Source organism: Neovison vison, chromosome 3, assembly GCF_020171115.1.
Source record: "Neovison vison isolate M4711 chromosome 3, ASM_NN_V1, whole genome shotgun sequence".
Classification (NCBI taxonomy): domain Eukaryota; kingdom Metazoa; phylum Chordata; class Mammalia; order Carnivora; family Mustelidae; genus Neogale; species Neogale vison.
This window is the reverse complement of record NC_058093.1, coordinates 59,478,307-59,503,863: the sequence shown is the minus strand read 5'-3', so window position 1 is coordinate 59,503,863 and position 25,557 is coordinate 59,478,307. Positions and strand designations below refer to the sequence as shown.

Genomic DNA, 25,557 nt, shown 5'->3' with positions numbered 1-25,557 from the left:
GTTAGAAATTACCAGCATTTTCTAATCTGTTTTGTATCCAGCTTTGATATTTTCCCTAGAGGAAATGACACCTATATAAAAGTTAACTAAACTTATTATATAATATAACTCCAATACTCAAAGCCTGTTTAAGTAGCAACTTCATGAGAATTTAAGATTTGTTTCTCTTCATGATTCATTTCCTTTATCTAAGGGAATCATTCTCAAGATAAATGAGAAAGTAGAAACTACTACCAATGTTAAAAAAAATTAAGAAAAAAAAGGTTAAGTCACTTGTTAGCAGTGGCTGCAGAGTTCAGATCTGGAGACCGATTTGCTTGACTTCCTAACATAATGTTCTTTTCATGGCAACACCCTGCTTCCAAGTGACTACCCTATTTTATCTGATCTATTTTAAAATCAGAGACATGACTTTGTTCATCAGGACATAAGTCCAGATTGACATACTGTGAAAAGTACAAAGAATAAAACAAAATAATCATATAAAAGTCAGTTGCAGGAATTCTTGGCTTATGAACTCAATAGCTTGGTTTAGTTCTGGTATCGCATAATCAATCGATCTGACTTTATGTGTGTGTGTGCGTGTGTGTGTGTATGTGTGTGTGTGATTTTTTAAACATGATTTCTTTAAGTGAATGCAGGAAGAAAATCTCTGGGGAAGATATTCTTAATGTTATGGGACAGTCAGTATATTTTCTTTTATTATTAAAGTTATTTCCTTTAGTACTTCTCTTTCTATGAAATAAAAAAAATATATCAAGTGCATAAGAATTCGCTGCCTAGGAAACAAAATTATTTTTGTGTTGAGAAACTGGAGATTTTATATATCCTCAAAATGACAAAGAAATAGACCTCTATATATTCACTTTCATTTTCATAATTATCTCTAGCAGAATTATTCCAATTAGTTTTGTTTAACAAGGATGGAAAGGTTCCTCTTTTATTTGTGTGCAGAAAAGTAAATTTCAAAATTTGTGTGGATGTTTAAATATAAAGTAAATGAAAGTCTATCGATGAAATTAGAAATGTTAGCAAAATAAAACAATCCCTCTCCTTTTTTCCCCCTTGGGAAGATAAACTGTTTCAAGATTGACAGAAAATTAGACATTACAATGAAAATGTCTATATGCTTTAAAACAATAGCAACATCTACAGCAATAACCAACTTTCATTTCACTTAACATTTGGATAGAGGATTGTTTGCTTATTTATAAAGCTTTGCACAAATCATCAAAAAACACTGGAATACCAGGCTTGGATTCAGAAAATAGGGACTTGTCTCTCTGCCCCATTCTAGCTGTGTGATTAGGATAAATCATTTAACTTCTCTGGGCCTCTGTGTATGGTCTGTAAAACTAAGGTGATGATGGATATCTACCACATAGGATGTTGAGGTTTAAAGCGTAATTTACATCTGTGAAGGCACCGAGCTCAAGTGTCTTCCTGACACATTGTAAATTTGTTTGTAAGGTCAAAATAATCCATGAAATACACGTAATAATACCCTATTTCTGGGAGCAACTTTCTTTAATACTTAAAAATTAATCATGCACTTTGCACTAAATAGCTCTCCCAAACTTACATATGTTAAAGCAAAGCTTGGGGGAAAACCTAGACTTTACAAATATACAAAGTAGTTTTAAGATTGTTGTTTAACTGCAGTGATTAGAAAATGAAATGAAAATCAAGTATAATTTCCGTTCGTATTACATTTAGTGGGAAACCTAAAGATACAGGGTTAGATTATAGATAATACTTGTTAGTATTTTTTAGTATTTTTGGTATTATTTTCAGTTCTCACACCATATTTAAAACAACAAATGAAAAGCATGTCAAAATTTACTTTTTTGCTTCAGAAATCGTAGTCTATACTTCTAGATCTAGAATTATCCTTGCAATGACATTTTCCCCATCTCATTTTACACCTTGCCTTTTCCTTACAAATCATATTCTCTTTTCATCAGTACATCTGCCCAAAACTCTCTTCTGCTTGACAGTTCTATCCCACACTCGCCTCTAAGCTTCTAACAAGGCATACCTCTGGGAATTGCAAAGTGCCATATTTAAAATCTCTCAGTGAGATATACAGGTTTTCCCGTGTGATCATAAGGGATTCCTCAAATCTGAGTTTGAGAGCTAATCTACGACAACTGGTAGGCACAGTATTTTCACATTAGTATATTTATGTTGTGCTAATATACTTAAACAGTATGTATGTCCATTGAGAATTTCTTATCAGCTCTTAACTTTTAAGAAAAGATATCTTATATATTTGATTGGGGTCGGTTGTAATTCCATTATATTTCACGCTGACTAGGCTTATCCGAGTTGGAAGGGAGATGTCACAGACATCTCGGATGCTCAGGGAGTACTAGTCAGCAATAAAAAGGAAAAAATTACTGAAATAAACAACGTGGAATCATCCCGAACGTCTTACACTAAGTTCAAGAAGTCAAACAGAGGTTACATACTGTGTGAATCCACTTATGAGACATTCTGGAGAAGGTGAGACTCTAGGGACAGAAACTAAATCAGGAACTACTAGAGGGCAGCAGGAGAGAAATGACAACAAAGGGGCCTGAGGGGACTTCTTTTTTTGGGGGGGGGCTTCTGAGATGATAGAAAAATCTTGCTTGTGATGGTGGTTGCAAAACTGTATACAATTGTCAGATTCATCAAACTAAACCTACCTAAAAGAAAAAACTTTTTAAAAAGAGTGATTATAAAGACAGTTAAAAAGATAAATTGTACCTCAATGCACCAACTTAAAAAAAATAACTGGTTAAGGAAAATGAAGACACTTGTCTTTTTGAAGAGTTGTACCCTGTTTCTTTCCAGAGAAACTTTATTGATAATATACTTAGTGCATTTTTCAGCCACTTCTATTTCTAGCTCTAATGTGTGACACTCAGACTAGTCTAAGTATCTAAAGGCTACCTTCATGTAATTTATTTAGTACCTTTGGGAGCTTTAGCATGAAATGATAATTATGTAACAAGTACAAATATTATGAAATGTTATTAATTTTAAGAAGAACACTATTTAATGGAACTCATGCCCTAATAATACGCCAACTCCTTGATTTTTATTTCGTTTTCCAATCACCAGCAATTGAGCTACAGTGCTAAGAGCTGATTGTACCTAATATTACTTCATGGCGATCAAATTCTAGGAGGCAAATTGTACTAGCCCCACTTTAACTAACGGCAAGCCAGGCTCAGCGCAACCTCAACAGCCAATTTCACAAGTCCTGATTCTAGAGCGGATGTTTGTTGCCATCTTTCATTTACTTTTACTAGTTTAGCAATAGTTCTGATCCTTGTGGATGAGATTGCATAAGTCCTTGGCAATAAACTGTAAAGAGGGAAGTCTTCCCTGGGAGGGGGGCGGATTTTCAAAAACAATTGATACTGGGTGCTGAAAACCAAACATCGGGATTTACAAATTAAGGGAGTCCTCTTGCTGTTCATCTTCACTGTAACTTTTTGATGGAAGCTTCGTTTAATTGTAGTAAAGCAAAACATTGATTTCCAACCTCACATAAGCTTCTAGTACAACTGCCATGCCAGACTCTAATGAGATTCTTTTTGAGCAAATTCTTTTGGAGATTTTTAAAGTTACATTTATCACTGAGCTGTTATTTTCATAACCCATTAACAGAACCGTGTATTTTATTAATTTTTTATACTTTACTAATTTCCTACCATATTGTGTTAAAATAACGCAGGGGATTACTATGTAATACTTTGTGTTTCAATGCCATTATCAAGCGTTGATTTTCTTTTCTGGGACAAAATTCCCATGTGGGGGGACAACAAATGTCCTAACTGTTTACAAGTTTGTATTTCCTCTCATCGGGCATGCGGTAAAGTAGGTGTGCGTGTTTGATTCCCTACCCTGCGGCTGCTCATCCTTGGTGGAGTTTCTAAACGTTGCTTGCCAGAAACACTTACCTTTTATTCACAATCATCTGGGTGTGCCTTTTCCACTTGCATTGAACTGCATGTACTGTGTGCTGTAGAGGTGTGCAGTTAAAATACGTTTATTCTCAGAAATATTTTAAAAATATTTTAAAATGTTTTCCTTTGCAGAATCAGACACAAGTTTGGCAGAAGGAAGTGTCAGCTGCTTAGATGAAAGTCTTGGACATAACAGCAACATGGGCAGTGATTCAGGCACCATGGGAAGTGATTCAGGTACTGCCTAACTGTTGTGTAAACCTTAAAAAGTGTGAAATAAGACGCCATATAGTGGAAAGCATGGGGGCTGTTCATACCCTCCCTAATGGATTTATGCAATTAAAGCAATTCTTTTCCACAGTTGAAGTTCTTTTGGAACTTTGCCATTCACTTTCTTTAAAAGTACAACTTACAAAAGTCTTAGCATCAAGCTCTCTCATTTTGGACCCGGGATTTATATTTTTGGTATAGATAAGAACATGCATATGCCACATTCCATAGAGTTAGGTCACCTATTTTATTCATGCTATCCCTTTCCGTTAAGTTGACTGCATTTCAATCATGTATTCAGTTTGGTACATATGTTCCCATACCCTACTTTTTTTTTTTTTTTAAACAACATTTTAAATTAAAAAAAAAAAAATACGGTCCATAAGAGGATTGTGACTCTAGATTAACTGCAGGTAACAAGAGTCCTTTATTTTTTAAATTTTATTTTATTTAAATTTGATGAATTAACATATAATGTATTATTAGTTTCAGAGGTAGAGTTTAGTGATTCATCAGTTGCATAGAACACCCAGTGCTCATTATATCATGTGCCCTCCTTAATGCCCAACACCCAGTTAACAAGAGTCCTTTTAAAATGAAAAACTAAAACTACACATGCAGTTAAAAGAGTTTCAATTTGTCTGAATAGCTCTTGCATAGAAGTAGAGATTCCAAAAATATTTTTGTCACCAAATGAGGACTTTATTAGGTGTTTCCCAAATTGCTCTCTTAGTTGGATATCACACCAACAATAAATGAAAGTGCCTTTTCCCAGTCCTACACTTCAGCAATACTTTTTGTTATCAGATTGCCTAAATTCTGTCAGTCTGGTAGATTTCATAGTGTTTCTTTCTGCTGTTTGAATGTGCAATTCCAATGATTACAACCGAACTAAAATGTTAACATTTTCTAAGAAGAGGTGATAGAACCTTGGATATTTGTTATACACCTTTCCATATTTGTCTGTGCACTTGAACTATTTCATAATTAAAATTAACAAATTATAAACAAACAAAAAATGCTTTGCAATGTGGCCAGCTAAGAATCAGTAGGAAACTGGCAAATTAAGAAACACAAATTACTTTATTATTCATTTGTTCTGTGATTGAGTTGTAGAAAAAAACTTGGAAAATATTGTGTACTTCAGATTCCCTTGGGTTGTGAGAAGAATTACCGAAATTTAGCTAGAAGAGTCGTTAAGGGATAAAATCATTTACATAAAATCATTTATATCTGCCCTAAAAGCTTTCCAGGTTTTTAAAGGGTTAATTCATTTTCTGTTCACTGCACTCAGTGTTTATTAAGTTATTGCCCTGTGCTTATTTCTGCGGTTGTATTTGATTTTTCCATACTTGTTATACAGTTGTTAGATTTAATAATTAACATTTCTATTAAATGTTATTGATGTTAGAACTCAAAATATGTTCTAGCTAATATTTAACATCTTTATGGCTGTTTTAAGCTTCTGGACCTCATCCTAATTTTTGTTTGTCTAAGTAAGGGCTTTTCAACAATATTCATTCATTCAATAAATATTTAATGGGCATCCTGTATGTGCTGGGCATTTTGTCTATCTAGTGCTGTTAGTGAATGTAACTATTTGCTGATTTTCAGTCTTCAGTGTGTCATGAAAGAGGTGATAAATCTGAACGCAACCTACTTTTAAAAAGCAAATACATTTTCAAAGGCAAATACATTTGAAGACAAACACATTTTCAGAGAGCACCCATTGATGTTCTCTATGGGGTCCGTGCTTAGAAACAAAGAATTACTTCACATAGTGGGTAGTAAAATTCTGAATTCATAAAATTATGAAATTCCGTTCCCTCAGGTGCATGATACAGAACAAAGTAGAAATCAATGCAAAAAAAAAGGATTAGATAAATTGCAAATTGGTAAACATATACTGAATTTCTGAAAAGCATTACAATGTTTGGGATAATATTTTAACTTTTGAGGTTAACATCGAAGAGACTCTATCCCATATGTCCTTTGTCTGCCTTCAACAATTACATAATGGGACATAAGGATCATGGATGTGACCCAAGACCATAACATTTTGCTCCTCTGTGGAAGTATTATATCATGCTAAAACATGATTAATGATGCTCTTAAACTTTAAATATTCTCAGTATGCTATGGAAGGCTTTTTTGCTTTTCTGTCTCTCATTTTTAGAGAGATATACTGCATCTCACAAAGTGGCAATATTTTTGGCAATACACATTGGCCTGATATGTAGAAAGTGTTTCCTTACTATTTCGAGGTAATACCTATTAATATTTGTCCAGCTGGAATGGCGTGTTTTTCCGTAGTTACATACTATAGGTAAAGGAATACTTTGTCGATTTCAAACACATGCAGTGACAGACCTTTTCTCTCCAAGAATAACTCAGCTGTCAAAATCAATGTGAGAATGAAATGTGCCACATGGTGTAGTTCCAATAAAATGTTATTATTTAAGTCCTATTTGATTTTATTTTTTGACCATTTATATGGTATAGTATAATTTCAAGATCTTCAATCAATATTTATTGTAGAGGGAGGGTGCAATGTTATTCAAAGCTTGTGCATATTTTAAATACCACATTCATTATTGCATTTAATTGATTTTGCTTTTTCAAAGCAAGCCAAAAAGAAACAACAAAACAAACAAACAAACAAAAACCCAAACATTTCTTTTATAAAGGAAATTGGCTCCTGGCTCATTGACACCAGCCCAGTTCTCTCCTTCTGGTGACAGAGAAGAGAAAATTCTCTTTTCATTGCTTATGTGGATAAATTCTTACATCCCTATGTCAGAGGATGTGATAAGGCAAGAATCAGGCTGAATATTTAGCACTCACCCAGCTCTTCTTTGGATGCTGTTCTCACAATGAATCCAACTCTCATTTTTTTCCATGTTCACTCTGTGCTTCTCTTTTAAACTTGGGGCTACCTATCAAGTTTCCCGGACTTGACTCAAAATTATAGATGCGACTTGAGCTCTCTGTCTAATAGCCAGACATTTTTAGTGGCTACAGTATAGTACTTTAGACTTTGAAGTCCTTGAAGAGAGGGACCATATTCGTGGCACTGTATGGCATGTAATAGTCACCCCATTAATATTTGCTACAGAATGAACTAGTGGGACATGATGAGTTAAGTAGCAGTGAAACACCATGAGTTTGGCTCCGGAACCAAATTTTGAACATGATCGCCCTTTTAACATCTTCACTAAGCTTACATTTATTAGTACCATAAATATCTAGCCTGCATAAGTGGAATCGATGTTTTACTCATTTGACTTAGTTTTAGATTACTTGGGGAAGAGATAAGAAATTGCCCTAAGTTTCTCTTTTTAATTTGTGTTACCCAAGGATATAGTAGTAAGCATGAAAAACAAAAAGTGAACCTCATTATTTAAAGAGGTACCTGCAACTATTACAAGGGAAGCAGAATTTTATTATTTTTTTAATATCATGCAAAAATAGACCTAGAGTGACATTAAAGGGATTTTTACTAATCTCTTTTAAGGAATTTCCTAAATTAAATATCGATTTAGTGAAAGTAAGTTCCTGGATCTTGGGGTTAAACACAATTTAAAGTACATCCATCTTCCTTTGCAAATGTTCGTGCTCTTTTGGAAAAATTAGGTAATCAGTGCTGGGAATATTAGGATCTTCTATAAAAGCCACTTAGGAGAGAAGTAATCTTTTTTTTTTTTTTTTTAAAGATTTTATTTATTTATTTGACAGAGAGAGATCACAAGCAGGCAGAGAGGCAGGCAGAGAGAGAGGAGGAAGCAGGCTCCCTGCTGAGCAGAGAGCCCGATGCAGGGCTCGATCCCAGGACCCTGAGATCATGACCTGAGCCGAAGACAGCGGCTTAACCACTGAGCCACCCAGGCGCCCCAAAGTAAAGATAATCTTAAATAAATTTGAAACTTACATAAATATAATAGAAGATGACTTACTATGATTGCTGTAAAGTTCAAAGCAAACATGGAGAGCAAACTTGTAAATGTGTATCTTTAAATGCTGGTGATTTCAGATGGGTTTTTCCTGAAAATCCTATTAAATGAATCAGCAGATGATCCAGTGATAACTTAAATGTATTGCTTCTTTGTTTACTCATCCACAGAGAAGGCAAATTTCCTGCCGGGTTAGTAGATGACTCTTACTAAATGATATTTGGTGTGAATTTTCCTACCTGTGCAGATAGTACTATCACAACAAGCTAAAACCCATTTAAAGAGAATTATCCAGTTGCTGAAATGGAATCATCAGCAACTTTTGCGAAGTTAATGGGATTTTGTTAGTTTAGTTTTATTGCAATCATTGATAAGAGAAGGAACACTTCATGTGTAATGAAGTACTAAGTGCTGTCCTTTCATTTTTTTCTTATGATTACATAAAGCAAAAGATGGGCTTTTAAATTGATGTAATATTTATTTTACTGCATTCCACATGATAGATTATACATTTTTAGATCTTTTTCCCCTGGCCAATATAGATAAATGTGATCACTTTTAAACGAAGTATGTTTAAACCAAGATATGTTATAATAATTTTATTCTAATGCTCAAAAAATTAATATATGTTAGTACTTTATGAGAATTTTAAATTTAGAAATCTGTATTAATTGGAAATATTTTTACTGTAATGCACTTTGAGTTTCAGGAAAATATGAACACATGGAGAATACATATAAGGAAGGGATAAAGATCATAATTAAAACTAAACGCCAAAATCAGTCGCAAGTCAGTTTAAACCAACAAAATTGTTTTTCATCTTTTAATGAAAACCTATCAGTTAAAGGCTTGCATGGGAGGAGTTTCCCCCCCTCCTTAAATATGTTTAAATGTTTAATCTAGCTACTTCACATGACAAAAGTAGGATTTTTTTTTTTTTTTGGCCATTTTAGATGTTTGAGATAGAGAGATGGGCAGGCTTTTGGGTATTCGGTTGTCAGATAAAGTTTTTCAAGTGAAGGAAAGTACAATCAGCTATAATATCTTCTTTGCAATAAAAAGTAAGGAGGGGTGGTGATGACAATGACTCATTCTTTTTCAGTTCCTCTTGATTCGTAGGTGGCAAGACTATGGAGACACAAGTAGGGCATAAGGGCTCAACAAAGAACCGGAAAGCCCGATGCGTTAAGAATCATTCCTGCCAATCCTGTACAGCAGCCCTTCTTGCAATTTCGCCTGGCTTGACCCACTCTGTGAAAAGACTCTCCCATGTTACCTCCCCTCCTGTCCTCCATCCTGTTCATTCACTCCCTCTGCCCCTCCACCCCCAGGCCACTTCCAGAATGGGGTGCCTGGGTCGACCCCGCAGATTCCGGCAGAGAGCTGACACCCATATGGTACAGAAAACAGAAAAACGGGTTGGTTTGGACCACACATGAAAAAGAATTTAAGCCACGAGAAGCCTATGCTGCGTTTCAGACTTCCTAGCCTATGTTATTTTATTGCCCTTTCCCTTATTTTTCTGCCTTTTAACTTCCTTCAGATGAAGAGAATGTGGCAGAAAGAGCATCTCCTGAGCCAGAATTGAGCCTCAGGCCTTACCAAATGGAAGTTGCCCAACCAGCCTTGGAGGGGAAAAATATCATTATATGCCTACCTACAGGGAGTGGGAAAACCAGAGTGGCTGTTTACATTGCCAAGGAGCACTTGGACAAGAAGAAAAAAGCATCCGAACCTGGAAAAGTTATAGTCCTTGTCAATAAGGTATTCAAGTAGCACATAGTGCAACAGTGCTTATTTTCACTTTATTTTTCCGATGCATTTGTAAAATGACATATATAACAATGGACACACAGACTTAATGTAATTAAGAGTAATGTTGAAATAAGTAATTTGTTTTAAGTCTTTGCTTTTCCAGATACATGTAATATTCAAGATATTATCTTTTAAAATGAATTTTTTCATAACACCAGAGCATAAATCAAATACCTTTACACATAAACACTTATGTGTAAAGAATAATACATTTTTACCCAGATATTCCTTAAGGTTAACTGGCACTAATTTATCAGTACATGGACATGAATGACCCCAAAGTATTACTGGAATCTAGGATCAAATACTGTCTTTTGGAATTTCTTTGACTGTTGACCCTTAGTCAAAAGTGGTAAGTCCTCTTTACCAGAGATTTATCATTTGTTTGAAGATAAAAAGAAAATTAAGTGACTATTTGGCTAATCTAAATCAAGTTAAACAGGAAAATAGAGGGGCACCTGGGTGGCTCAGCCAGTTAAGCATCTGTCTTCGGCTCAGGTCATGATCCCAGAGGTCTGGGATCAAGTCCCGAATCAGGCTTCTTGCTCAGCAGGGTGCCTGTTTCTCCCTCTGCCCTCTGCTCCCCCTGCTTGTGCTTGCTCTCTCTCTGAAAAATAAATACATAAAGTCTTTTTTAAAAAAGGGAAAATAGATAACTAACTTCCAAGAATTATATATAGATGTTACTTGAAATGCAACTGAGGTTTTCCTGTAATAATTTATATATTGGGGTATCTAAAGAACAATCTTCATAAACAGGTTTAAGTCTTCTTCACTATAAAATAAAATCTAGTTGTTTGAGCTTTATTTAGATAAATGAATTTACTAATTTGTAAATTTGATATTGGGCAGATTATTCTTTACTTTGTAAAGTAAAACTGAGTATACATTTCCATGGTCAGACATAGTCTTTTTTCTGTTACTTATGCCATCACTAGATTTTCATCATTTCCTTTACCAAAAACATGGTAATGGATTATATGGCTTTTCTATATTCTTGGATTTCTATTAAACCAAAGGTTTTAGTTGCAACCTGCATTTTGGTACCAAAGAAACATACTCAGAATCTATGATCTGAATAATTTCTTTTCTTAAAATATTTTATTTATTTACTTGAGAGAGTGGGATGAAGGTCAGAGGGAGAAGCAGACCCCTTGCTGAGCAGAGAGCCTGATGTAGGACTTGATCCCAGGACTCCAGGATCATGACCTGAGCTGAAGGCAGACACATAATGACTCGGTCATCCAGGCGCCTTATGAACTGAATAATTTCTATCATTTATTTCCAAATGCATTTTGTATGTAACTGCTAAGTTGAAAAACCTCTTCTTTATACTTGAATGCCTACTATTAAAACAGTTTTATTTCTCTTGTGACAATAGTGATACATTAGATTTTATTTGTGATTAGCCTTTCACATATACTCTTCTTTTAAAAAAAGATCTTATTTATTTATTTGATAGACAGAGATCACAAGTAGGCAGAGAGGCAGGCAGAGAGAGAGGGGGAAGCAGGCTCCCTGCAGAGCAGAGAGCCTGATGTGGGGCTCGATCCCAGAACCCTGGGATCATGACCTGAGCCAAAGGCAGAGACTTTAACCCTGTGAGCCACCCAGATTCCCCTCACGTATACTCTTTATAAAGGACATTATCTTTTGGAATAAAATAAGTCTAGCTTTGAATACACCTTCTACCCACCAGTAGTTTGACTTTGGACAGATTCCTAACTTCTCCTTGCTTTAGTTTCCTCATCTGTAAAACGAACAAAATAATACTGCCCTGTGCAGTTGCTCTAAAATTTAAATTAGATAATCTATCTTAAGCCTGGGAATGAGTCAGGAAGTTTTAGTTCTTTCTCCCACTCCCTCTTCCTCACCTCCATAACCAATTAAACAGAACTCCTTACCCAGGGAACAGGGTCTTAAGTGCCAGGTTTAGAGAAAAGAACAAAGTTAACTGGATTTGAAGATACTTCATCTGGAGTTCTTGATATCATTTGAATATTCTGCAGTTTCCTCAAACTGAGGCTTCGCCATCTCCCTCCCTAAAGGCTCTCCTTCCGTCCCTAACTGTCTCCTTGTTAGTTACACCACCACCTCCGAAGGATGAAGCTTCAACACCTGGGAGAGATTTTTAATGCATCTGCTTCCTTCCCTTCTCTTATCAGGCCACAGGGTCATAAACCCTTTGAGCTGAAAGCAGGCTTCAAGATTCAGCTCTCATCTCATCTCTTGCCTCTGCTAAGTAAGCTGGGATATCCAGAAAGTCCCACTTTTAATAAGATAGCTTGATCCATTCTTTGGATGACTGGCACTGATGGAAAGCCCTACCAAAACCTGTTTCTCAGGAATCCACACTCATTGGTTAGAGTTCTTTCCAGTGTGATTATACAGAGTAAGGATTACTTCTCCTGCCTCTTGACTGCCCTTCACATAGAGAGGGCAGCAATGTGCCTCCTGATTCATTTTTCTTTGTTCCCTGGGATAAATATTCCCATTTTTCATATAACATGGTTTCCAGATTTTTCATCATCCTGAGTGCCCATAGTTTTTGAGACATTTATTTAAGACCTTCTTCAAATATAAATAAGTAAGACCTTCTTCAAATACTTCCAAAGCACCCAGAATTGGGGAAAATACAATTCATACAGTTTTCTCAAAGCAGACTATAAGAGAGATGAGATGTGACTCTAAACCCATGACCAGGTTTGCCTTTTTCACTGGTGTCGGCACCCACAGACTCATCTGGAGTTTGCCATAAACTAAAAGCCTCAGTTTCTTTTTTGTCTGAAAATCTGCTAAACTAGAATTCCATTAAGTTATTTTTGTGCAGTTAATTTCTAAATCCAAATACTTACATTCATTTCTTCCTCTCATGCATGTTGATTGATCTTAGATTTTTGTATGCCTCTCATGCACTTTGTTCTTCTAATGGCTCCTCCTCTTGTGCTGTATGCTCATCACAAGTCTTTCGTTTCATTGGATCTGGGTGATTCTTACAAATCCACATGAGTAGCCATGTTTGAATGTTAAATTATCCTCACTAATTTTTCATATTCACTGCACTGTTGTGCAGACACATAAGGACATAAGTCTAATTCATCGTCTACTCCTTTATTGTTTTTCCCTAAGAATTACTAGAAATCTCTCCACTACTTCTTCCATATATGTCATAATTGTCGACTTTATCATCCCATTTCTTTCCATTTTAAAGTAACTTGAGCTTTACTTCTCTTCAGCTGAGCCTGGCCCTGTATGTCCCATCACCTTACTTCTGTATTTGGCCTAATAGACCGTACTGTAGCCCTTGATCTCGAAAAGAGAAATCCTGTCCCCACTAACATCGTTTACTTTCATCTCCCTGCCTCCATGCTTTCCAAAGTTATCGCCTTCAAATGCAGGGAGAAATGAAAACACCACCTGTGTTCCCAGACTTTCTATTTCCTATCTAGGGCTTCAACATCACGAGAGATAAATCCCAGGTTCCTTCAGATGCTATAATGCAGCCCCATATGATTCAGCAGAAGTGGGTAGCAGTTGGGTTTGATTAGTCTTGGCAGACACTCTGTCACATCTCAGGAAAAGGCTCCAAGAGGACCACACACCTCCCAATTAGCCATGTCAAACTTGCATCTGGCTTTCTCTGTGTCCTTCAGTAGGAAGTCAACGCCACCCAGAGAGAGTATCAGGATTTCCAACACCTGCTACCTCCTGTGAAAACTTATTTTTGTTCTGTAGATCAGAAGATACTGCTTCTTTGGAAGGGCTTGACTCATCCTTGATGGGCAGAACCCCAGGTTGCTATTGTCACCTCTTGGCATTGAGTTTCTTCAATCATTCAGCAGCATGGGGGGATTGAAAGACAAATCAAAGGCAGATCCTGTTCTCAGGAATCTGCACTCCAAGAAGTGAGAGATGTGTATTAATAATAAGATAATTAATGTTGCACTGCACTTCATGATGTAATATTAATTATTTTATTCTATCTCATTAAATCTACACAGCTACTTCATGAAGTAACCATACTTATCCTCATTTTACCCATCAGAAAACTGGGGCTTTGAGTTGGTCTGTCAGGGCTCATCCTGCCAATAAGCTGCAGAGCTGAAACGTCACCCTTATCTTCTGAAGCCAACTGCCCTTCTTTTTTTCACTATACTGCTGGAAGGAAAGGATCAGCAAAATATCAGAGAAGTTTTCTGAGGACCAGAAAATGACAGCCTCTATTTTGGTTAATTTTCACAACAGTGGTACCATAGGTTAACATTATCTTCATTTTATTGATGTAGAAATTGAAGGCATTGCCCTGATTCAGTAACTTGTCCAAGGTCACATAATAAGAAAGTGGCTGGAGCAGTTTTCAGGGCTGACTTTCTCTCCTTTGGATCTTGTTATCTCCTCCCACTAAGTTTAATTTTCATTCTCCTCTTCAGAATCTTTCTTACTTCTTCAGATTAGTTCCTTTGTCTCATGTAAGTAGAATGAAAAGAGTAGTTCTAGAAAACTGTGTCAGAAATGACTTTGTGTAAGAGAGAGAAGAGCTGGGTGCCTGGGTGGTTCAGTAGGTTAAGCTTCTGCCTTTGGCTCAGGTCATGATCTCAGGGTCCTGGGATCGAGTTCCGCATCGGGCTCTCTGCTCGGCAGGGAGCCTGCTTCCTCCTCTCACTCTCTCTGCTTGCCTCTCTGCCTACTTGTGATCTCTGTCAGATAAATAAATAAAATCTTTAAAAAAGAGAGAGAGAGAGAGAGAAGAGCTGTGGTTCTTACATTTTAAAGACTCACTGTCACATGAGAGGTTTCATATAAGTGTGTGGGTTATGCACACAGAATTGTGTCCCTAGAGATGGTCCCTGGGTTCAGTGACCATTGGGTGGGGCCCAGGAGTCTGCATTTTCCAAATCTCTCAAGTGATTTTGTGGCAGATGGACCAGAGACTTGACTTTGACAACAAACAAACAAAAATAAAGCAAAAAATGAGAACACTAATGGAAAGTTTCTTTTCTTATTTTTCTCACCTTATATTATTTTCTCCCACTTACCAGACTTGGTTATTGATTTTAGGTTTGCACTGTTTCCTTTAAATTCATAGATTCCATTTTACTCCTTTCCCCTCCACATGCACTCTTAGCTTCATTATTTACACTGGACAGTGATACAAAGCATTGTTCTTTGTACACTGTTTTCAGCCAGAGGTATCAGCCAGCCCTCATTTTACACATAAGTGGGGCTTACTTCAGGAAAAAGATGAATTACACATGTTCTGCAGACCAGTGGAAAGATAACCATTGATCACATTATCTGATAATTATATTATGAGTATAATGCTTACTCTTTGATGCTGGCCCTTGAAACTTTTCCAGCCCACTCTTTATTTGCCACGCTGTACATGCCGAGGCTCTGTGAGAAAAATTCTCCGAGGATATAACCTTCAAGATGGCCTGGTTATTCCTTTCCCTAATCTAGGAGGTATTCTGAAAGACTGGTAATGTGTGGCACTGACGGGTCAATTCAACCACCTTCAGCAGACACTGTGACATACAGAGAGCCAGCTGAAAGGACTTTTTTTTTTTTTTTTTTGCTACCACGCAACAAAATCTTTATTAAAAATTTCAACAGGTTCAGCTATTACTGAAAGTGGTAATTTAATTTTTAAACTTAATTTGGGGCAAATGGCCAGTAATGCCATCACTGGGGACTTTAAATGCAACACTGAAGGATTAATGGCCACCCTTTAGACAGAGGACCAAGTACAGGGTTGACGCTTTCTGGATGTTGTAGTCTGAAAGAATATGGCCATCTTCCAGTGCTTGCCTACAAAGATGAGCCTCGGCTGGCCAGGGGGATGCCTTCTTTATCCTGGGTCTTGACCTTCACATTCTCTATGGTATCAGTGGGTTCCATCTCCAGCATGATGATCTTGCAGGTCAGGGTCTTCCTGAAGACCTGCATTTTGACTTACTAGTGACAAAGTTACTGTGAATTGCCAATTACATTGAGTAACCTCAATGCCAACACACTTCCCTCAGTAATGCCAGTCACCTCTGAAAGATTTCCACTTATTTTGCCGATCTGTTTGCTCTTTTGTTCTTTCTCAGCCACCAAAGCTATTTTAGTGGTCTACCCCTTCATCTCACATTTGCTGTCCCAGGCAGTGTCTTACCTTCTCACTTTTGGTTCTCTGCTCCCTTCAGTTTCTTAGGCATATTGCCTCTGGCCCTATCCCAAAACAAACAGCAGGAATAAATCAACACTAACCACAACTCACAAGGGTCCTATGAACTATTATACTAAATTTAAAATATCCTGCATGGTATTCACAGTCCTTTATAGCCTCACCCTGAGCTGTGAATTCAGAATTTATTTTTTATCCAGCCTTAGTTTTAATTTATCTTGTCACTGACCCATGGTTTACTAGATTAAAATTCTTTCTAAACCCTTCTTTTGAGTACTCAGTTACTTCGGCCTCTTTGCTGTCACCTTGTGTATTTCTTTGGGAGAATTTTTATACTCTGTTTTAATAATTTTTTTTTTGTTGTTTAATCTTAGGCTATGTGCTCAACTAGACTGATTTCCTCAAAGTTGTCAGCCTGATCTTTATATCTCAGATACAATGTCTACACCTAATAGGCATCTAGTAAATGCTTATTTAAAATTAATGAATGTAATGATGGATAGGTTGTTATGCTTAATGAATTGTTAATGTAAACACTCTGATAATGCTTTCCTGACAGTGCTCTCTCTCTTTTTTTAATTTGGTCATTTTTAAAGGTGCCACTAGTTGAACAGCTCTTCCGCAAAGAGTTTGAACCATTTTTGAAGAAATGGTATCATACAATTGGATTAAGTGGTGATACCCAATTGAAAATATCATTTCCAGAAGTTGTCAAAACCTATGACGTTATCATTAGTACAGCTCAGATCCTTGAAAACTCCCTTTCAAATTCAGAAAAAGGAGAAGATGATGGTGTCCAGTTTTCAGGTTGGTTTAAGTGCTTATTTTTAAAAAAAGAAGAATTAGTAATATTAATGGTGGTAACAGGGTGTATTAGTTAAATAATTTTCAAAATGCTGATTTAAAATGATTATTTCTGATTTAGGGGCACTTGGGTGGCTCAGTGGGTTAAGTGTCTGACTCTTGTTCTCAGCTCAGGTCTTGGTCTCAGAGTCTTGAGTTCAAGCCCTATGCTGGGCTCCATGCCGTGTGTGGAGCCTAATTAAAGAAAATAAAAGTAAAAATAAAAAGATTATCTCTGATTTAGATTGTCTTTCATTGCTTAAGCTTTCATGAATTCTTCTATTTTCTTAGGGAAACACAAAAATTATGATACATTTTAATCAGATCACTTTATTTATATATGAATATGGTATTAAATCAAGCATTCACTGGACTTTCCATTTACTTTTCATCTCTAGGTACCAACAAGATTATTTTCATATGCTAATGGAAACTGTTAGATATGCTATCTTTTCCATAGAATGAAATATAATCCTTTCTATTTTGTTGGGGAAGGGAAGAGAAAGTGAGAGAAAGGGAAAGAAGTATAAATAATCATTATAATAATTGTAATAATTAAATGTGATGTTAAAACAAGCAAAATGATCTCTGTTTAAATGACATGGTTCTCATTTGACATTAAGAAAAAAAAACCCTCTTCAACTTTAAATGTTTCATTAAAGAACGAAAGTGTAATCCTGATTAATTTGGGGGAATAAGGCAAGGATTGAATTCCATCCTGTGACACTTTTACCTTTATAAGCTTTCCAAAACTAATCTTTTAAGTAGGGATAATAACTAACAAGAACAGTTTCATAATTAATATACATGGACCTCTGGATGTAAAGGTGACTAACACAGTCACTCTTAAAAAGTGAGGTCTGCGCTACGATTCTGCTCAAGAAAAGACATTCCCGTGGCAGTTCAGTTTACTACCTTTAAGGTACTTTTTTTCACTCTGCCTTGCTGGTATGGACAAATGAACCATTTGGATTTTCTTTTAAGACTTTTCCCTCATCGTCATTGATGAATGCCATCACACCAACAAAGAAGCAGTCTATAATAACATCATGAGGCGTTACTTGAAACAGAAGTTGAAAAACAATAAACTCAAGAAAGAATGCAAACCAGTGATTCCCCTACCTCAGATACTAGGACTAACAGCTTCACCAGGTGTTGGAGGAGCCAAAAGGCAAGCTGAAGCCAAGGATCATATTTTAAAAGTAAGCCATTAACTTTATGTAATACAACAGCAGCAAGCACAGCAACGACGACAGCACCCTAAAGCAAATGCCAGTGTTTCCTGGGCTTTTTGAGTAAGATTAGTCCAAGTGCCATGGAGTGCATAGAAAAAGGTATTCTATGATCATTGGTTAAGTGAAATCAGTATGTTTTTGCTAAGGTAAATATATTGTCTTCTACAAAACAGTAATATGCCCTAATAAGTTACTATGGTACAGAAAAACACCACAAAAATTATGGAGTACATATAGAATCCATGAAAAATTGAGACAAATGAAATAGCTTATTTTAAATATTTACTCTTATCATTCAACTTGATGATCCATTTGATAGAGAAATATGCACAACCTATGAAAATTTCTAATTTTCATAATACTCCATGAGTTTCAAAATTGCGTATTTTCTTCTGTGCCTTTTTTGTTCTGTGTGATTCTCAATTTCTGGGTAATTCAAATTAAATGAGAAACAGAGTTATGAGAATCGCTAGTTGAGACTGTACTATTTGTCAGCTGACCCCAAATGGTAACACCACATCAAGTACTATTGTTGATTTCAAGTGTTAAGTGAATTCAGAGTAACCTAAGGCAGAGTAACTAAGGCAATTGCATTTATAGTTTAAGTCCTTTACTTGAAGTTGAATTCAGTAAAAATCATGTAAAACAGACAGAGGCACAATTATTTGTTCCAAGATATAATTTATTATGGGATTAAGGACTAACACCACTCTAGATCCAGGCACATCTAGGCTTTCGCTAATCCTAGCCTTACATTGTCCTCCTTATGTGTGGGAGAGGGTGGTAATCTAATCCAGGGATGTCAAGATGACCTTTAAATGTCTTATATAATGCGGTTATCTCACAGCCATTCTCTGCTGATCTCTGTAATTTGCTACACTGTTTCCATGTCAGTTTTTCCAGCTGGCAAATGGAATTTAAGGAATGAAAATAAATACACTTCCTTTTCTGGAATTACCCACCAAGATTTAGAAGTTTTTTTTTAGTCCATCCAGATAAATGTATTGGTTAATCAGATCTACAGTAAAGCAATACTAAAATGCTATATTTAGTTAGCCACTATCACTATTTGTTATATAAAAATAATTCTGCATTAAGTCAGTTGAAAAGGAAAAGTAAATATTTAAATATTGAAAAAAATCTCTTTTCCAGATATGTGCTAATCTCGATGCATGTACCATTAAAACTGTGAAAGAAAATATTCATCAACTCAAAGACCAAATAAAAGAGCCATGCAAAAAGTTTGCAATTGCAGATGACACCAGAGAAGTATGTGCTTAAAATTTTATATTTATTAGATTTTTTATTCTTTTGTTTTTATTATGTTCGATTAGCCAACATATAGTACATCATTAGTTTTTGATGAAGTGTTCAACAATCCATTATAATACCATACTCAACTGAAAGATGCACAGTTTTTTTAATACCAACCATATGAAGAATATTATCTTAAATTTTTTGCAAAATAAGTTACAGTTTTTTTTTCTTTTTTTTTCAATTTATTTATTTTTAGAAAACAGTATTCATTATTTTTTCACCACATCCAGTGCTCCATGCAATCCATGCCCTCTATAATACCCACCCCCCGCCACTTCAAACCCCTCAGATTGTTTTTCAGAGTCCATAGTCTCTCGTGGTTCACCTCCCCATCCAATTTACCCCAACTCCCTTCTCCTCTCTAACACCCCTTGTCCTCCATGCTATTTGTTATGCTCCACAAATAAGTGAAACCATATGATAATTGACTCTCTCTGCTTGACTTATTTCACTCAGCATAATCTCTTCCAGTCCCATCCATGTTGTTACAAAAGTTGGGTATTCATCCTTTCTGATGGAGGCATAATACTCCATAGTGTATATGGACCACATCTTCCTTATCCATTCGTCCGTTGAAGGGCATCTTGGTTCTTTCCATAGTTTGGCGACCGTGGCCATTGCTGCTATAAACATTGGGGTACAGATGGCTCTTCTTTTCACGACATCTGTATCTTTGGGGTAAATACCCAGGAGTGCAATTGCAGGGTCATAGGAAAGCTCTATTTTTAATTTCTTGAGGAATCTCCACACTGTTCTCCAAAGAGGCTGCACCAACTTGCATTACAGTTTTATTCTTTTTTTAGTTATGAGGCAACAAAACACTGCTGCAAATTCTATCTTCCAGCCTTCTTTTAGTTTTTCAGTTTATGTGAAGAGAAACTTGACTACATGTGAGCCATGGGGATGGGATGGAGAAGGTTGTATAGCTAAACTAGAGGAATTACTGTAGTTCATTTTATTCTTTTTACTTTCTGGGTGAATTCCAGCACTAGTTTTTTGACATTTCACGGAGCCATTTTGTTGCTACCAGGTTACAGTTGGTAACGATAATGGGAATCCTACCTAATTTGCACATTTACTTTCTTAAGACAATACTGACATGGTAAAGAAGTAAAATATTTACTTTGATAGTGCTTTTGCAATGAGTATTTTCACTGATTATAAAAATCAACTGTGTTAGTTTGGACATTATGACCAGAATATTATGTCAATACTTTCTTTTGTAAAATATAAAAAGCATGGTAAGTTTTTGCTCTATGTACTTGATAAGAAGTATAATCATTGAAAATCTACCTCAAAGGATATTAGGATTAAAATCATGAAATATGTATAGTAGACAATATTGTATTTCAACTGTAGTAGGCACTAACCCAATGTTCCTGACCAATCTCCATAGATCAATGTTTTGGAAATTCTAAAGATGACTACTATCTATTCCAGCTGAACCAGAACATTTGAATATTCTTGATTTTCCGTTACTTCTTATTACTTACTCGGTTTTACTTAAAAATTTAAAAGCATGTTTCTACCAATAATCATTTTAAAAAAACCCACAAAACCATCAGGATATGTTTTTAAAAGAAGTTGCTGTCTTACTTTTTAACTGACTTATTTTGATACACTTTTTATTGAAGTATAATAGACATGCAGAAAACTACAACTTCATAGGTATACAGATTGCTGAAATGTTATAAAATGAATATATCTGCATAATCAAAATTCAGATTAAGAGACAGAACATTTTCAGCACCCCCAAAACCCCTATGCCTCCTTCCAGTCACCCATCCCCCAAGGATAACTACTATCCTGACTTCTAATACCAAACATGGGTTTTGACTGACTCTGGACTTTACATGAAATCATATAGTATGCACTCTTATGTGTCTGGTTTATTTTTTTTTTTTAAACTCTATCTCTTAACCTGTTTTAAAAAAATTCCAGGTAGTTAACATACAGTGTTATATTAGTTACAGGTATACAATATAGTGATTCAGCACTTCCATACATCACCCTGTGCTCATTACAAGTCTACCTCTTAACTTTTTATTTTGGTAAAAATAATACTGAAACCAAATCTTCCAAAGAGAATGTTTCTTAAATTACATTGCAGGCTTTCCAAATATGGGGGCACTGCTTTAATACATATATTTTTAAATTACTATTAGCATTCAAGGTGCACATTATCCATTAATTTTATTTTTGTGAAATTTTTAGAATGGAAATTCTGGTAGCAGTACCTAGTGTTGGTGTATGTGTGTGGCTTAAGGGTGAATTACTTATAAAAAATAAATGTACAAAGAGGTGGTCAGAGATTAACTTGTTACTTTGTCCAGACAAAGATTCTGAATCAAATTTATTATAACATGGAAGTTATTTTAACAAAGATAATGTTATTTCTTTAACAATATAAGCATCTAAAAATAAGTATAATTTATTTTTAGGATCCATTTAAAGATAAACTTTTAGAAATAATGAACAAGATTCAAAGTTTTTGCCAAATGAGTCCAATGCCAGATTTTGGAACTCAACCCTATGAACAATGGACCACTCAAATGGAAAAAAAAGGTAATTTGGATTTTGACCTAACACTTAGTTTATTCCATGTTTATGCCAAGATTTCAGATGATATGTCATATATTCTCAACCAAACTGAAAGCAAATGGAATATCAAATGAAATTTCTGTGTTTGAAGTAGTATAAGGATGAACACGTTCTTTTTTTTTAAGGTTTTATTTATTTATTTGATAGACACACAGTGAGAGAAGGAACACAAGCAGGGAGAGTAGGAGAAGGAGAAGCAGGCTTTCTGCTGAGTAGGGAGCCTGCCGCAGGGCTTGATGCGGGGCTCGATGCGGGGCTTGATCTCAGGACCCTGGGATCATGACCAGAGCCGAAGGCAGACGCTTAAGGACTGAGCAACCCAGGTGCCCCAGGATGAACATGTTTCTAATACCTCTAATACATGTTTCTAATACCTTATCTAAGGAAAGACGCACCAGTCCATCCATTTTCTCTTATTTCCAGAGTCTTTCACTTATTGTATGTTTAACATGTTAAGATAAATATTATGTTTCTGTCTCCAAATGCAAACTCAGCTGAAATGTTTTCCATGTCATTCCTCTGAGTCAGCACAGATCAGGTCTGTGTTCTTGCTGACCCAGAACTCAGGTAGCCAGTCTAGGGGTTGGAAAACTTTCAGAGCTCAAGGCACATTTTGAGCCTTACCTTGGCCATCTCAAAAACAACATGAAGCCAATTTTGGAGTCAGTATCATAGACATATTCCAGTCCACATTACAATTTTAAGGAGTGTGTTCTACCATGATTTCACTGTACATAACATATTCTTTCATAGCTGCGCGAGAAGGAAATCGCAAAGAACGGGTTTGTGCAGAGCATTTGAGGAAGTACAACGAGGCCCTACAAATTAATGATACAATTCGAACGATTGATGCATATAATCACCTTGAAACTTTCTATAATGATGAGAAAGAAAAGAAATATGCAGTCCAAGAAGATGAGAGTGATGAGGACGGAGATGGCGGTGGGGATGAAGACGAAGACGATGAAAAGAAACCTTTGAGCCTGGATAAGACAGATAGATTTCTCATGGATTTATTTTTCGGTAAGAATCAATGTTATGTTGATTGCAAACTCTGATGCATTTGTCTCTTGGTGTGAGCCCGCTGCTTCTCAAGAGCTCTCCGAAAGGCGCTCTTAAAATCATCTTTCATTTTGAAAGAAGAAATCCCACTCATACTGGGGTTCTTTCCCATGGGTTCAGATTAGCCATGAATTGTATAATCACAGTCACTTGGTCATCTTGTTTTATTGTCAACAAGACCGCAATATATTTATTTACTAAGCTAGCCTGATCATTAGATAGCACAAGATTAACGGTAGCTCAGCCACATCTCAGTATCTCATCACAAAAAATCTCCCACTGTAATTTATTCACATTTTATAATTCAAACTAATTCTTTTTTAAAGAAAACAGGAGAATGTTGAAAAAGCTGGCTGAAAACCCAAAACACGAAAATGAAAAGCTGACCAAATTAAGAAACACCATTATGGAACAATATACAAGGACTGAGGAATCAGCCCGAGGAATAATTTTCACAAAAACACGACAGAGTGCATATGCCCTTTCCCAGTGGATTACTGAAAATAAAAAATTTGCAGAAGTAGGAGTCAAAGCCCATCATCTGATTGGAGCTGGACACAGCAGTGAGTTCAAGCCCATGACACAGGTGAAAACATCCTTCTATATTTCTTTCATTATGCTGTTATTACGATTCCCAAATTGTTGTAGTCTTTTTTTTCCATCAATTCTCTTGCCTCCCCACCCAAATAATTTTATAGAATGTTTGTTCTTAAAATAAAATGTGAGTTGAGTAGCAATCTAATCTGTGGTATCTGATAAACTAAGCTTTGTCAGGAGTCACTTTTTTTCACATACTTGGAGGAACTTTCGAAATTGAGTTTCCTTTGCAAAAATGATTGACATTTAAACTTAGTAACAAAATGGAAAAATGGTTATCATATAATATCAAGTGGAAAAATCAAATCCCCACAAAAATATTTGCATTATAATTAGAAAAATGTAGAATATGTTTGCATAGGATGCGATCTGTAAGGCAACTTGGAAAAATGAAGACATTTCACGTGTTAAAGATTTGGGACTATGAGTGATTTTCTTTTCCTTTTTAAGATTTGTTTTTGTTTTGTTTTCCTTTTGTTACACTACTTATTGTGTGCACAGTAAAACCCATGGGAGAAAAAAAGGCCCTTATAGACATTACAAGTATGGCTTGTTAGAATAAAACGTTCTTTTAAAGTCATATTGACCTTGAGTCTTGCTGGACAAGGAGACACTCCAGTTATCTCATGGTCATCAAAATTCAGTCCACTGGAACAAATTAAATCTGTTTTAATGTTTTCTGGGGAAAAAATTTTTTGAAAATTTACACTATAATGTTCAACATACTCTCTGCATGTATTCAGGTAAAGTTGCCTCGAAAATTTATGCCAGAGAAAGAAAGGACCATTTTTCTTGGTTGAGGAGCTTACTTCCTCCTTTGTGATGAGAGCTAGATTACTTAATTTGTTTCCTTTTTGTCCTACCTTTCAGGGAGCTCACAGGCAAAACTGAAGCTCAGTCTCACTGCCTCTGTGTTACTCCTTACAAATAGTACATCTATATTCTTCCACTCCGGTTTTTAAGTTTCTGTCATATTAACTTTAGTATTATGACTTTGGTTAAATATGGCTTCAGCTCCTCTTTGAAAAGAGGTGAGGTACAAAAGGAAAATATGTTGTCAAGTGACTTTTTGCTCTTTAGCCATTTCAGAGTTGGGGGCTACCATGTCAAAATAAAACACACCCCTTCCTTATGTCCCACATCCTCCCCTTGTGAACAGTTGGACTTACTCATTGGGAGAGGGAGTCGGAATTTACTTGAGATGATTTGAGGGACTAACTCTGTCTGAAATTCTCATGATTAAAGTTACTCTGTTTTATAAGATTTTATTTATTTATTTGATATATAGAGAGAGAGTGCGTGTGCATGAGTTTGGGAGTTGGGGTGAGGGAGCTGATGGAGAGGGAGAAGCAGACTCCCTGCAGAGCAGGGATCCTGACCTGAGCCTAAGACAGACACTTAACTGACTGAGCTGCCCAGGCACTCCTAAAGTTGCTTTTTTTTTTTTTTTTTTTTTTTTTAATAGCGCAGACATTTTCTGCTAAAATCCAAAGACTTGTGAACTTTTATAAGCGTACATGAGTGTGAGAGGGAGAAATTATCAGAGAAGACTGGAGAGAGGCTTTTCTGCACAATTCTTCAGCTTTTAGGAGTCAAAAAGGACACACACTGCCTCTAAAAAGAAAGGGGAGAGGGTGGGAGAATACACCCCTGGTCTGACCTGGTTTTTTTTTTTTTTTTTTGACCTGTTTATTTTGTCTAATGTTTAATGTTTGGGGATAAAAGATAGCATAAATGTG

At 36.0% G+C, this 25,557-nt stretch overlaps 1 protein-coding gene across 1 annotated transcript in view; it reads left to right on the top strand.

Moving 5' to 3' along the window:
* IFIH1 (interferon induced with helicase C domain 1) overlaps nt 1–25,557 on the top strand; it is a 55,824-nt gene that overhangs the window by 21,615 nt on the left and 8,652 nt on the right. Inside the window, exons 4-11 of the mRNA XM_044242216.1 lie at nt 4,092–4,196; nt 9,723–9,943; nt 16,760–16,970; nt 17,991–18,208; nt 19,394–19,510; nt 22,000–22,123; nt 22,913–23,182; nt 23,548–23,807. Of these exons, the coding sequence (XP_044098151.1) occupies nt 4,092–4,196; nt 9,723–9,943; nt 16,760–16,970; nt 17,991–18,208; nt 19,394–19,510; nt 22,000–22,123; nt 22,913–23,182; nt 23,548–23,807 (1,526 nt within the window). The remainder of the gene's footprint in view (nt 1–4,091; nt 4,197–9,722; nt 9,944–16,759; nt 16,971–17,990; nt 18,209–19,393; nt 19,511–21,999; nt 22,124–22,912; nt 23,183–23,547; nt 23,808–25,557) is intronic.